General features: G+C 33.9%; 3 protein-coding genes across 4 annotated transcripts in view; 2 read left to right on the top strand and 1 right to left on the bottom strand.

Annotated features, from left to right (window-relative positions):
• LOC143893441 (cytochrome P450 27C1-like) overlaps positions 1 to 15,051 on the top strand; it is a 363,376-nt gene that overhangs the window by 272,362 nt on the left and 75,963 nt on the right. The window lies entirely within an intron of this gene.
• Positions 3,663 to 8,446, top strand: LOC143893440 (uncharacterized). The gene is made up of 5 exons (XM_077398821.1): positions 3,663 to 4,217; positions 4,467 to 4,852; positions 5,421 to 5,519; positions 5,726 to 5,953; positions 6,580 to 8,446. The coding sequence occupies exons 2-4, from the start codon at positions 4,601 to 4,603 to the stop codon at positions 5,906 to 5,908; spliced, it is 534 nt and encodes a 177-aa protein (XP_077254947.1). The 5' UTR covers positions 3,663 to 4,217; positions 4,467 to 4,600; the 3' UTR covers positions 5,909 to 5,953; positions 6,580 to 8,446.
• LOC143893434 (neural-cadherin) overlaps positions 12,001 to 15,051 on the bottom strand; it is a 203,242-nt gene continuing 200,191 nt past the window's right edge. For both annotated transcript variants that reach the window (XM_077398808.1, XM_077398806.1), the window contains exon 37: positions 12,001 to 14,821. In XM_077398808.1, coding sequence (XP_077254934.1) covers positions 14,712 to 14,821 — 110 coding nt within the window. In that variant the 3' untranslated portion in view covers positions 12,001 to 14,711. The remainder of the gene's footprint in view (positions 14,822 to 15,051) is intronic.

The following is a 15,051-nucleotide window of genomic DNA, read 5'->3' as shown; positions in this document are numbered from 1 at the left end:
TCTAGTGGACTCGAACCTGGTTCCTCAGATTACGATGAGTCTGGCGCTCTACCACTAGACCACACCGCCGCCTGATGGACAAGTATATATGCATGGTGTAAACAGTCGGTGTCTGATTGTAAGTTTAAACTATGACGTTGTTGTCTTATGTATAAAACTTCGGAAATAAGTCATTTTTGATAATATCTTTCATGATCCAAAATTTTAACGTTATCCCAATCGAAATCGTGGTCATTCTGGGTTCTGTGATCGGTAATCACGGAGTGGGCAGAACCGTTTCTGTGGATATGACTGCGATGTTCGGATATTCTAGTTTTTAATAGTCTGCCAGTCTGCCCCACGTATGATGCGTCGCAATCTCGGCAAGAGATCTTATAGACAACGTTACTCATTGCGAAAACCGGGAGAGCATCTTTCCCCGATAGCACAAGGACGTTCACTGTATGTTCAGTGGACATCCGCTTTTGGACATTTGGACGTCCATACAAAGTCCAAATAAGGTCCGTCGGACGTTCTATGTCCCATGGACGTCCATTTGTCACAACTTTGTACGTCCGCAGAATGTCCAAAACATACCCAATTTTGGACCCAAATTTTTCCAGCTTACTCAACTGCGCGCCGATTTTGCTTCCTCATAGAGGAAGCTTTGTTTTCGTAAAAAAAATTTTTTTTTAGTTGCTTTTGCCAATGTGTTCGGAATGTTCTAAAACGTTAAAAAATCGATATTTAAAAAAATGTCGGTATGTGTGTATGTATGTGTGTATGTGTGTATGTGTGTATGTGTGTATGTATGTGCCAAATTTACCGAAATTTCTATAACTCCAGAACTAATCAACCAAATCTTAACGAATTATATATGAAAAATAGGGGTAAAAAAAACTGAAGAATATATAGAATTAATAAAAATTGCTAATAATCAAGGGGTTCTTTATGCTTCGTCAAATCTTTTTACTCAAGAATTAGAAAAATAAAAAAAAACGGTTTCCAGAAAATTGGTAACAAAAAACTATACACTCTATAGTACTCCCCGGAAAATTCTACCCCTATTTCATATATAATACGTTAAGAATTGATTAATTAGTTCTGGAGTTATAGAAATTTCGGTAAATTTGGCACATACACACATCAGAGTTGAGAGACCTGTATGTAAGACCGTGATTTTAAGACGTCACTTCCTCTATGAGGAAGTCAAGTGCAAATTTCTAATTTGCACTATTTTTTTAACAATTTTTCTTTTTTAATCTTTTTTTGTTAGAATTTAAAACACAGTTTTTGTCGGAGCATTAAAATCCCTTATCCCTCACCGATTAATTGATACTAATAAACATCTAAAATACTGTAAAGAATTTATTGTGTTTTAATAACAGCGTGTTGCTCTTATTTGCCTTATCTTAATTATATTGATTGTATATCTTGAGAGCGTTTTTCTAATTATTGTTTAATAAATTAGTATGATGTGTAAGCTTATATAATTCGTCGTTTTACTATACTTGATATATCAGTTCATTATTTTAAATGAGCTGTTGTCGAAATGTATTTTACTGTTCTTAATTAACGTCTTTCAAGGTAACGGCATCATAGATTGCGCTAAGAAAACGATATTGTGAAATTGAAGAGGTATAAGAACATTCAGAACGCAAAATTAGGGCGTCGCCGTTTAAAGCGACATTATTTGTAACTTGATTAAGTACAGAATCAAGGAAGCATTGAGGCAGTAAATCGAATTACTCCAGATAAGCACGATCCTGGTTTTCAATCGTACACCTCCTGTCACGACTCCAGAAAGAAAAGCTTAACGCTCTCGCTGGCATTGTTGACGAGATCTTGGGTAATCTGATCGTGATCTAGAAAAAAACTTTAGAAACAAAAACAACTGGTTTTTCACAATTATGTGGTAAAGGAAGGTTATTCTCTATAGAAATCGAATATAAAAGAAATGCTGAACTCGAATATTGTTTGAATTTTATACACGTTTTTCTTTTACTTTAGTCTCGAGAAAACAAGAACTGCCAATGACAGTAACAACGTTTTAATTTATTTAATATAAAAGTTATTTAATATTATAAATTTATTTACAAGGAAATGTTTAGAACTGTCTCTCATCTATTCTGGTGGGCTTTAGAAATATTGTAGAGTAGCGAAAAATTACAGACATGTATTTCTTTTTATCGGCTTCAAAGCATGTTTAGAGATTGAAACAACCCCTCGAAAGAAATTCTATAATACATATTTGATTAGGAGTGAATATTTCTGAAACCGTGAGGTATATGAAAAAATGTTTTAGACAAAAAGGTTACGGTATTGAGTAATCTCTATAATCGTGTATTTAGATTTTTTATGTCATATTTTTTTAACATACCCCTACTCTTTAATGTTATTTTTTCCAAAATAGCTAAAGTTGCAAGTAGCTGCCATCAATAACGTTATTATAAAAATATTTCTATCTCTATATATAAATAAATGTATGTATGTATGTATGTTTGTCCGCTATGCAAATCTACAGTTTTCGAATTAGAACAACTAAATTTGGTGTACTATCTCATGATACTCTAACTTAGACCGTAGACGTATTTTGAGAACCGCATTATTACCGATTTTTTGGGAAACCGGTTCCAAAATTTTTCTAATGTTTGTCTGACTGCAAACTACTCACTCATTAATGGACCGATTTTCTGGAAACCAGTGCCAAAATTTGTCTAATTTTTCAGGATTGGTGTCAATGGGTTTAATTTTTCATTAATGGACCGATATTCTTGAAATTGGTGTCCAATTTTTTTTAAATTTTTTAGACCGCAAATACTTCTTCATAAATGAATCAATTTTCTTGAAAACGGGCAAAAATTTATCTAATTTTTCGGGGATGGCAACGATTGGTTTCATTTTTCACGAAAATGTTTTTTTTTGGGAAACTGGTTCCAAAATTTTTTTAATGTCTGTCTGTCTGTCTAATCGCGAACTACTCATTCATTAATGGGCCAATTTTCTGAAAACCGGTGCCAAAATTTGTCTAGTTTTTCGAAAGGATGGTGTCGATAAAGAATAAATTAATATGAGAAAATAAAAATAAAAAAAATAAAAAAGAGTCTTTATACATAATTATCTAAAAAAGGCTTTTTTTTATAGAAAAAAATTTTTGGGGAGTAAATATTACTATTCGGAGAAAAACATATCGTCTACTGTTTAATAAATTAGCCCGTAGAAAGTTTTGGGAGGGGGTCGAAGCGAGGGGAAAAGGTCTGCTGGAAAAGAAAGTTTATTAGCATCAGTTGCGTTTAGAATTTGATGATTATAATTTAATTTGTGATATTATTCTATCACAGTTTTCAAATTAGAACTACTTTTGGTATACTATCTCATGATACTCTAACTTAGACCGTAGAGGGTTTTGGAAAGGGGTTTGAGCCCGGGAACAAGGGACCCCCATACAAAATATAAAAAAAAAATCTTTTTTTTTACAAAAAAATTTCTTTGGGGTAAATATTACTATTCGGGGAAAAGAAGGAAGAGGTTTTGAACCCGCGCGAAACGTGGGCAAAAAAGCTAGTATATATATATATGTATATATATATATACGTATAGGACTTACTATTTGGTGATGTGTTTACGTTCAATCTAGCTGGATCTTTTTGGACCCTGCGGATAGGCTCTCGTCGATACTCAATGAGTTAAGTTCGCGCACAGAATTTAACTTAAAACTCAAAATCGGATTTGAATGTGATACTGTTCTTAAAAGTCTGAATTTAATTAACGCGCAATGAATTTATTAAATTGTAACATTGTTAATTTAATTAACATGATTAAAGCAATTAGTAATATCTAATTTAATTTACAATGTTTTTTTAATTTTTGTAACAAATTAAATACTCTGTTAAACAGATGCAAGAAGGTCTTGATGTTTGCAGCATAACAGAACAGTTTTATAACCTAACTACTCGATGTGTGGATATCGATATAATAATAGTGCAATGAGATAAATTAACGGTTGGAGCGAGAGTTACAATTGTCGACATTTATATATATATATATATCAACACTTAACGTTGATGAAAAGTTCAGATGTAAGAAAAGTGAAGATACAAGATATCAGGCATTCGTGTATCTGTCACTAATGTTAAAAATGAAATATTAACCAAAGATTTCCACGTTTAATCTCATGAAGAACTAACAAAACTCTGTAAAATCATCCTTTTACAACATTGTTTTTATCACGATGCGAGGTTTGTTATAATAAAATAATTTAATAAACAATTCATATCTAATTTAATACACATTCTGTGTTAATATCTTATCTTTTATCTTATTCATTAATCTGCTATTAATCAATGCGTATTACAATTTTTTTCTTTGTTATGTCTGACTACAAAGATTAATTAAGAACAGAAACTTGAAAATAAAAAAGGATTATTATTTTTTTATAGCGGGTTCTAATTACGAAAAAATATGTTTCTTAAAACTGTCTCTTCTAGGTTTAGCTGATTTATCCTGCTATTTTGATCTGAAATCGTAGTGAAACTATTACGAAACGAAAGACACATAAATAGAGAACGAAATTCCCTTAGAAGACTTTCTCAAGAAGATTGTCGCATGGTTAACTCGAGAAATGGAGACTGTAAAATACTACGCGAACTTCATAGATCCTCATTGGATTACCGTAGTGGCGACAGGATTGTATACGCATTTGCGACAGATCTGCATAATCGGTCTGTGTTTCGAGGAGGAAAACATCTTGCCTTTTGATCCATCATATGCGTCGGTACTCTTTGTGTTCTCGGTTTTATGTCTATTAGCGGAATACAGACTGTGGCCCGTAACTCTTAAAGAGCCACCAATTCAGCTACTATACATTTATGAAGTGAGTCCTAGAGCCATTATTTAGTAATTTTTCTAAAATCGATTTAAATAAAAAGTAGTATTATCAAGCAGTGTATTTTTGACTAAGTATATGTAGAAAAATAAAACATAAAGCATAAAGTTATCGAATTAAAATAATTACCAAGAAGAAGAATTTTATTATTGAAACAGGCACGATAAGTAATACGGAGAGAATTTTTTGTTATATATCTTACCTTTAAATTCACTACAAAACTTGGCAACCAAGGAATTTTTAAAATATACGAAAGACATTTTACAAACAACGTGATAAAAATTACCAAGTAGATTGGTCAATTTTGAAAAATTATTGAAATTTCTTAGATATATTTTAGTAAAATTAATCAAACATATTTTATATTTTAATGTAATAAATATTAATATTTTTTTTATTATGGTAGATATTAATCAGAATAGCTCGCATAAAATTCTTGGTAATACATGTTGTCCCACAACCACCATGATTTTAGGATAAATTTTAAGAGAAAATTATCTCTGTGTAACATCGAATTGAACAATAATATTGATTTGAAATTGATTTTATTGTACAGATGTTAATAGCTGCATTGAGTACAAATTTGGCGATCCATATGGTATGGATACCAATGATGCATGCAATTTATTGTCTAACCCAAGAATCCAGTAAGTGGGTACGTAGCATCTACTAAGTAAAAAATATAACACGCTATCATATTTTCCTCAAATCAATTTTTATTTTATTCAATCTTTCTTTTCAAAGAGAATGATTATTATTGACGACTTTTATTTACAAAATTATATGAAATTTTGGCCACACAAAAAACGAAACTTTTGATATACAGAAGTTCCAAAATTTGAAACAGTTGTTTTATTTTAGTTGACATGGTTGAACACTGCTATGGGCCTGGACAGCTACTCTTGGTTAACCTTCTTCGCGGATTACATGGCTAGAGACTACGCAGCCACGTACATGGCATTTTGCATGTCGCTATTGTCGTTCGTGTGGATGCTGGACGCCACTGAATCTCTGGACACATTTCTGGATACGTGGAGCAAGTAGTGAATCCTGAAAACTTCAAATCTTACCCGCAAAATTGTCCGACATGTAATAAAATTACGAAGCAACTTATCCATACGTAAACATGTACAATCCTTAACAAAAAGAAATTTTGTTGCCAGATTCAACTTTTTATGCAAAATTTAAATTCTTTAATAATATTTATAACAAGAGTTTCTTACAATTCATCAACGGAATATTTTATTTAAATATTTGTTATTTGAAAAATATCAATCGTAAACTCTTCGTGTTTGCTTAAAGGCTCAAGGGCCGGTTTTTCCAACCTGTCAGGTAAACTACCTAATAGTTAAATCATATATGTCTTTGTTTATCCTTTACATTAAACAAAGATAGACATATGATTTAACTATGGCTGATGCATTCGAGGAGCGCGCTATTAGCGCTTTTGCATCATTCTGTCTTTATCGCTCATCAGGTGTAAAACAAGGATAAAACAAGCAAATAGCGCTAATAGCGCGCTCCCCGAATCCAGCCAAGTTAGCTTACCAACAGGTTGGAACAACCGGCCCCAAGTAATTTAATTTAATGTTCTTACATAGAAATTAAATTAATATAAACTTTAATAAAATATACTCTACTAATTAATTTAAAATTAAATACTTTAATTATATGATTATGATATCTCTAATAAGATTCTCTTTGTTTTTTGGAAGACATTTACAGTTCACGAAGGCAAGACGTCGTAAACGCAAAAACAAGAGTGTTACTTTCAGCAATCCCGAAGTGACTCAATCATTCTTTTACAAATTTCATCAAATGAACCCTTTCACGATAAATTTTAGACGTTACAATTTCTTCTGATCTGTTACATTTTTATTATGTATTTATGTCTTGTACTTGTTTAATAAATATCTGCAGTGCTTATATAATATTTTCTAAAATTATTATTGCATCAATCACTGTGTTTTGCATGTAAATATTCATATAGAAATAGAAATTTGCATTTTTCTATTTTGTCGATTTAATTCTAAAAAAAGATGGAATATATATAAACATTGTATAATAAATTTGAAATATTATAGTTTCACAAATTTACTATTTTATAATCCTACTATGTTATATCGATGATTTTTTTTATTTTAATTTTTATAAAATTATTTTGGAAAATTCTCTATGTTTGACCTGACAGGCTGGAAGTTATTAAAAACTAACTTCACTGCAAATGTCATTAAAAACATCTCCTCTCTTTTCCTAATTGGTGAGCTATAAATTTAATCCGAATGATTAAATTACGATTATTCAATATCGTTTTCCAAAATGGCGCGATTATCGTGTACGATATGGGCATTAATACTCAACAGTTTAAGAATATCGATTTTTCAAACGTGCTTTGCTGACGCTTTGGAAGACGAATTTGGTTATCCCCTGATATCAAGTCCACCAATTACCACTTTCTTATTTGCGACAAGCGTCTACGTTATCGTCATCAATTCCACGATTTTCCCACCATCGTTCCGAGAACCGAATCCTGTTATTATGTGTTTGTATGAGGTATAGTGTGCCGCTAAATATCCTATTTGATCACTTATTCTTTTGTATATTTTCTATACAACGATCTTTTTTCTCTCTCTCTCTCTTTATTTTCAATTTTAGTTTCTAGTAACTGCGTTCTTCCTGGAATTTGCAATCGCATGTATATGGGCACCAATAGACGTATTCGTCTTAAGCACACTACCAAAGAAAATTTGTCCAGTAACGTATTATTTACCTATTCATTTACTTTAATTGTAATATTACAGTAATATATCAAAATATATTTTTATAAATAATTTATATCAATACTTATACTTGCCGAAAATTAACTCGAGCAGATACTCAGTCGGTTAAAATTGGGAAATGCAGTTGAAATGCTCATTACGATCAAATCACTTGTGTCGATTCTCATAAATGGAATAGCGACAATGATTTTTCTGATTACTCTACACGTTACAAGAACTGCCGATTTCAAAGATTTAACGTGAGTTCGTAATAATTGCATCTTATTATCGACAAAGAGTTTTGCTGCACTGAGAAAAAAATATTTAGATCCAAAAAAATATTTATTTGGCTCCTATATAATAGCTCCTATATAATAGCTTATTTACTTAATATAATACATATATTTTTTTTTTTATTTAAAATTAGATACTTTTACTTAGATAAAATAAAAATATCTAATTCTGTGATAATATAATAACAAAAAGTGAATTTTTTAACTTAAAAACGACCGAGTTAAACAATACCGTTTTTATTAAAGATTTCTCTGATGATGTGTTAAATTTTGATTTATACCATTTCTAACTAGGTAATTTATATAATGTAAATTAATCGAAAATTCAGGGATAATGGAGTGATATATTTCCTGTCGCATTCGGGAACAAAATTTTGGCAACGTATACGAAGCGAGTTTCCAGAAGTAAAGAACAACAAAGAAAATAAATACAACAATCGCAAAAATGGCTGTAAAAGAAATCGTGTAAACTATCGCCAGAGGTAGTGTTTCAACTATTCTGAAGATCAAAACTTCGTTACACGAAAGAAATTGGACTCGTTAAAAATTCTAACTTTGTACGACTAATTGCAAAAAGAAAACGTAATTTTCTCGGTATTGACGTTTCGACAAGTGCCAATGCAAAGGGATCTAGGTACATAATTCAATTTACAAGTGAAATACCGCGCCTTTGTCATCTCATCGACGGTTTTATGAAAAAGAAGGCATTTATTTCGTTCGAACTGAAGTGTAAAGTACAAATGGTATAGATAATATAGTGGTAATAATATAATAATTATAATCGTTAATAAATATCAATTCAATTAATAATACGGTGTGTTCCAGTATACTGCGGATTATTTAATATTATTATTATTATATATACGGTAATTGTACTAACGGGATGTGTTCAGTGGCAGCGTTACATTATGTAATAATATGTGTATCTTACAGTGATCTTTCTTTTCGTCGACCGACAGATAAAGCCGTCTGCTCTCTCCGTAATAAATCCATCTTACGCTCTACGATCATTACTTCGCTGTGAAACATTTGATCCACGACATTAAAAAGAACACCTCTCCTATAAATACTAAATTACTCTAAATTGCGAAAGTAGATTATTTTCTGAGGTTCGCATCTTGACTCGCTCTTCACGTCTTTTTAGTATCGCAATATATTTTAGTAAAAAATTTTTCAACCGATTTCCTCTGGAAAATATCGTTCTCGGATACGATTTCTATCTTTTTTGTGCGCTTAAAATATGAGAAAAGAAAATTTTTAACAAAATAAATATGAAAAGTAAAGTCCAATATATTGCACAGTTTTTGTTTAATGCAAATATATTGCATAATTTTAATTCAATAATCTACATAATTTTAATAATATTTTAATTTCCTAGAAACACTAATCCTCTGCAATCAATAAAAATAATTTTTATAGAGCCAGCGTCGACAATTCGAAAAAGCTGGTTGGTCGAAAACGGGAGGTGTTCTTCATTATCTTTTTGTAAGATGCGATGTGAAGCGGACTCTATCGTTTTCTCTCTATCCTTTTTTCCTTATCTCTTTTTTTTCAACTGAACGGAATTCGGTTATGTTAATTATGTACGAGTTTGCTCGCGCTCGGCCCTATAGTACCCCGTTTACCAAGTGTGCATACCTTTGTGCACGATTAGGCAGTGCTCAGAAAAAGTTGGGGATATGTAGGATGAGCATATAAATGTCTTGTCTTCATTCCGCGACCGGTAGTATCGAAGAGCGATCCCCGGTTGCGATAAAATGTAATGTAAAATGAGATCTTTCCAAAAGATTCCGTAAGTACGTTACTCAGATGGTAAATTCCCGTATCACGAAACGGGCATTCGAACTTATTTGCCTTCGATTTACAGCGCCAATTTTTTGGGATTATACGCACGAACTATATAAGCAAGCATACAGACTAATCTAATTTAACGACGACAAATGACGTTGAGCCGAATCTTTTAATATTAATTTATTAATTAATCGCGACAATTGCATTGGAATGGATTTAAGGAACGTGTCGTTATTTTAGTTTCCCTCCTTCGAACAGTTCGTTCGTTCTTTTGACAAATGAATTGTTGTTCGAATATTCTTTGACTTTTTATAACTTTTGTAACTCGCGTCTCTCGTCATAAATCTTCAATACGGTTCGTTAAATATAAGTACGATTGAAATCAGTCGATCGCAAATGAAATCGTCGTGAGCATTTTTCTTTGAGCGACAGTCTCGCGGACTCTGTTTCCTGATTTGCTCATTAATGTTCGAGTCTCACGCAAAAACTGAAACCGATATAACTATCTAACAAGTTAGATTTTCGATGTTGCAAGTATAAAAGAAAAATGTAAAATCTTGTTAATTTTTACGAATAATAATCTGATGAGTTTGTGAATTATAATCTTATACAATATGTATTAATTTGAGTAGATTGTTTTTGCGTGTTTATCGCGTCAAAGTTTGTGTTCATTAAAAATATATGCAAGACATTTAAAGTATTTAAAAGATGCCGTAAAGATATTTTAAGAAGATCGTGAGGTATTTAAAAGAAATACTGATCTTTCAGATCTGGTTCTAGATATCTGTTTTAGATTATCTTTCAACTTTTTTCGTCTTTTAGAACTTTGTCGATATCGAGATATCGGTTTTAATCTCTGCATTCATTCAACTTCGGAATTTTTAATTCCGCTTCTGTCACATATATTTTTCGGTTAAACGCGTTTTAAACGCATACACATACTGCTTCTCAAAAAGCTTTTACATAAAACGATCGAGGTGCACGGGTCGAGCGAATGGAAGAGTCTTCGAGCCTCATCGATGTACAGATACGCGATCAATCGCCATCGCGTATCAAGTTTACACAGTCACGAAAGTGGCAATCTTTATTATTACGTCAATTCAAGTATATAGTAGTTGAAATTAACTTAGAACAATTTTTAATTCAAGTTGAACAAATTCGGCATTTAACGGTAAGAACATTTCTTTCGGAGAATTAATTGATCCATTATCTTAAAAGTAAAAAAAATATAAATATTTGTTATTTTAATTGTATTTAAATTAGAGGGACGATTGTTTTTCAAATGAACGATCGATCGCACCTCATCGATTGTACAGATACATTGTATACAGAAGGCGTCATTATAATGCCTTCCTAGCTGTGTTCTTGGGATTTCTATAGTGCACGTTACATGTACTATGCTTCAGGTGGAAGGCATTAATGACGCCTACTATACATACACTCGTATAATTAGGCTGCCTTTCTGTTTTGTTTTTGTTTTGTTTTTGTTTTTTTGCCACTGCACACACGCGACGCGCGCTCGCGCGCTACTCAATACAGTTACTTAACGATAATTCTTTCGTCCTCCAATAACCCCATTCAAATACTGTCTCTGCTTAGAATCTACTTGACGGGATCGAGTCGATAATGGGAATGTCTGGAGAAACTAAGGGATCTATAATAGGATGAACGACGGGCTTTGATGAATTGGACGTGCGGGCACCGAAAGAGCAAGATTTTTTTTATGAGATTCATTTCACCATCTGTAGCCTCAAAATAGGTTCACATAGTTAACCGAAATTTCTATAAAGTTTCTCCAGTGAGCTATTACCTTGAAAAAACTTTAATTTTTTTTTAAATTTTGAAGAAAAGGTCTTTTCCCTTTCTACCTGATGTTCTTCACAGTTAAATATAGTTCAATTAAATACGAAATTGAACAGTGAACGTACAAGTAAGTTCAAAGCGGCGAACTGCAATCAAAGACCTCAGAACAGAGAACTGCATCTATTGCTACTAAACTTATTGCTCGAGGTAGGATTATTGCTGTCTCATAACGCGATGATAAAATTACGTCGGACATTCGTTGTAGTTCGAAAAAATATATTTCTACTTTTCAAGATTTTGTCAGTAATTTTTCCCGTGAGCCACTCGACAATTTAGCACTGAATTAGAATTATTTTATTGAATAACCGTCGCTGTAACGATTTTATCGTCGCCACAATGTTGCGCCGCAAAAAGCAACTGATATAAATCCAAACAAAACAAAAGACTAGGAAATATCGCAAATCTCATGAATATTCCTCGAGATTTCTTCCAGACGTATTCAAAAGACTTTTGCTTCGTGAGAGTTGTACGGTCGCGCTGTCGGTGCTCGCAGGTCTTCGAGGAACGACGATATAGTACGCGGGGACGTGTACTGTTGTAGATATACGCAACTTAATATCACAAATTCGTTGAAAAACCATACGCAAACACGATCATTGGTAGGACAATTATACAGCGATGCGCAGTCACGCAAATACTGCGCGCGCCGGCACACTCATACACATGTTAATTACAATATTCGTACAAGTGCTTACGACGTACTCCTAACGGCTTCTCCCTTCAACCTCTTTCTCTCTCTTTCTCTCCCTAACCGGTAAATTGACTATTAATATTCCCGTTGAGAATTTTACAGGTTCAGTCGGGGCTCGGTGCGTGGAAAGTTTCTCCCGCGAAAGGCGATCGACGGTATAATATAATCAATCACGCGTGCACGTGGCGTCGTGAGGTATCGAAAAGCTCGTCGAGCCTCATTTTGCGTTAGACGGGACCTTTAAGTTGTGATTTCCTTTGTGTTAATAAAATCCGCGCGGTTCGACTAATTACGATTAATGATCATTTTTAAATCTTAATCCTTCCTTATATTCGTCAGTTAAAAGTCACATCTGGCTTATAATTATATCGACGTCGTTCTTGTTTATAATAAGAATTAAATTCAAAAAAGAGATTGCTGTATCTTTATAGCAATCTCTCTATTTACATATAGTTAGAACGGATTAACTTTCTCATTCACGATTTATTTTACGAATGCTCTTGAGGAAAAAGAATTTCCATCGATTTACCAAAAACTCGTAGAAAATTATTATAAATCTTAAATTGTAATCCCGTAATTTTAATATAATTATATATAATTGCTATGAGAGAGTTAGTTAGTTTCCGCTCGTTCAGACGCGGGGAAAAACGGCAAAGAAATTCTGTCCACGGAAACGATGCATCAACGAACCATTCGGGATGACTAGAACGAAATCCTGCCACATTTATCTTTCTCTCTCTCTCTCTCTCTCTCTCTCTCTGTCTTTGTCTCTCTCTCTCGAATCTCCACGGCTCCTCGTGCACGCGTACCCCATATACCCCGCGTGCTCTTCGCGCTCCGATCTCCTTTGAGAGATGACATAAAATAAATATTAAAACTATATCGAGATATATATATATCAACGGTGAGCATATTTTTTAGCGAATTCAAATCTCTCATCTCTCTGTGTTAATTGTCTGTATGTTCGTACGTGTTTTCTCTGTTTGTATGTATATGCATAATATATATTTGTATTTATATTTATATATATATATATATATTTATATTTGTATTTATATTTAGACTTTATGTCCGCTATACCGTAATTGTAATAATTACACTGCGCGCGCGCGATAACTCATACTCTCTCCCCCACCTTTCACGGACTTTTTTTCTCCGTTTAATCACTTTCCTGCCTTATTTTGTCGTGCGCCTCTATATAAATCCATATTTATAATATATTTATATAATATATTATAATATTTAATAGTATATAATGCTAATCGGTGAGGATGACGATAATGATGACGATGACGACAATGAGCCAATGTCGCGACAACTAACGATACCTTAACGATAATTCCTATTATGGCAGACTATCTATACGGTAGGATCGTCCGTCATAAACGAAAGTGCGTTGCTTTTCCGGGACTCCTCCGCATTCAGGACAACGAAATAAATAAATATATATATATATATATATATATATATATATATATATATATGTTCGTCGAGGATACGTCCCGCGGGAGAGACGTCGTGCAGAAGAATGAAGAAACGAAGAGTTGGCGCGACGAAGAAACGAAGGATCTTGCCGCCGACGACGACGACGGAATCATGCCGTCTTTCAAAACGGTATCGTCGGTGTCCTGTGTTAACATATATGTGTGTGTATGTATATATGTGTGTCTGAATGTACGTGAATGCCCTTGATTAATCGTTTACAACACATCTAACACGTTCGCCCCAATTCCGCGACATTTAAATAAACGAATGATCCCGGCTGCGCGCGAGGACGAAACGCCGATCTAAGATCCGACACTTGACGACAACGACGCGATATTATACCTACACGTATATATGTATACATAGATGTATGCGTGGGTGACTTACCGCGATGGCGACCGATGACCGGAAATCGTGTGGGTATCGAGGGTGAAGGATCACGTTAGAAAAAGTCCTGTGTCGCGTGTCTTTGGAGATATCTCACTACGTATAACGTACTATACAGATAGGTATATGCTAACGACTTCCACACGCGCCTTCTCATTTACCACCTTTCTACCGTGTGCCGTCGCGTTATTGCAACGTTCCTTTTATGCACCTTTGACCCCCGAGTAACGTGTGACTGGGTGTGTGTTGTGCGCACGCACCGCGGATGACACGGCGTGTTGTTACGTGGTGCGTGCGACATCACGCGTGTAATTAGTACTTTCACTAGCTGCACCACTACGAGGAAGTTGTCCCTCGCCGTTCGTCGGGGGGAGAGGGATTTGTCACTCTCGGCGAAGGGAGGCGTGCTCTCGTTTTCTTTCGATATCCACCGAATGCTCGCGACGGCGATCTCTGTCGTCCGACGTGACGGACCGGGTCGTCTCGATCGTGCAGGTCTGACGAGCACCCATTCGGATGATGTGGATCGCGTTACTCGGTGTAATGTGATGTGGAGACTCGGTCGTGTGCTCGGTCGATTATTCCTCCTCCTCGCTCTCCTCCGCGGGACCGTACATGTCGGCCAGCTTATCGAATCTCGGGCCCCAAGCGCCTAGATATTCGTACTCGTGTTGCTCATCGTCCGTACCTAAGATTAGAAAAAATTGATTAGAAAAAAGTAAAATTTGTTTATATATATTGATACAAATAATATAAACCGGATATTAATCTATATTTATTTCTACAAGAAATCTTAAAAAAGAAAAGAGGAAAAGAGATGACAAATTAATAAAATTAATCTATGTAATTTTAATAAAAGTCAGGGAAAGTTTCAGAAATTAAGATATTTTAAAAATAAGTAATAAATTATTAAAAAAT

This window comes from Temnothorax americanus, unplaced genomic scaffold (assembly GCF_048541705.1).
Source record: "Temnothorax americanus isolate GAGA-0224 unplaced genomic scaffold, ASM4854170v1 Scaffold12, whole genome shotgun sequence".
NCBI classification, from domain to species: domain Eukaryota; kingdom Metazoa; phylum Arthropoda; class Insecta; order Hymenoptera; family Formicidae; genus Temnothorax; species Temnothorax americanus.
The sequence above is the reverse complement of the archived record's forward strand: the minus strand, read 5'-3'. Positions and strand labels throughout refer to the sequence as shown.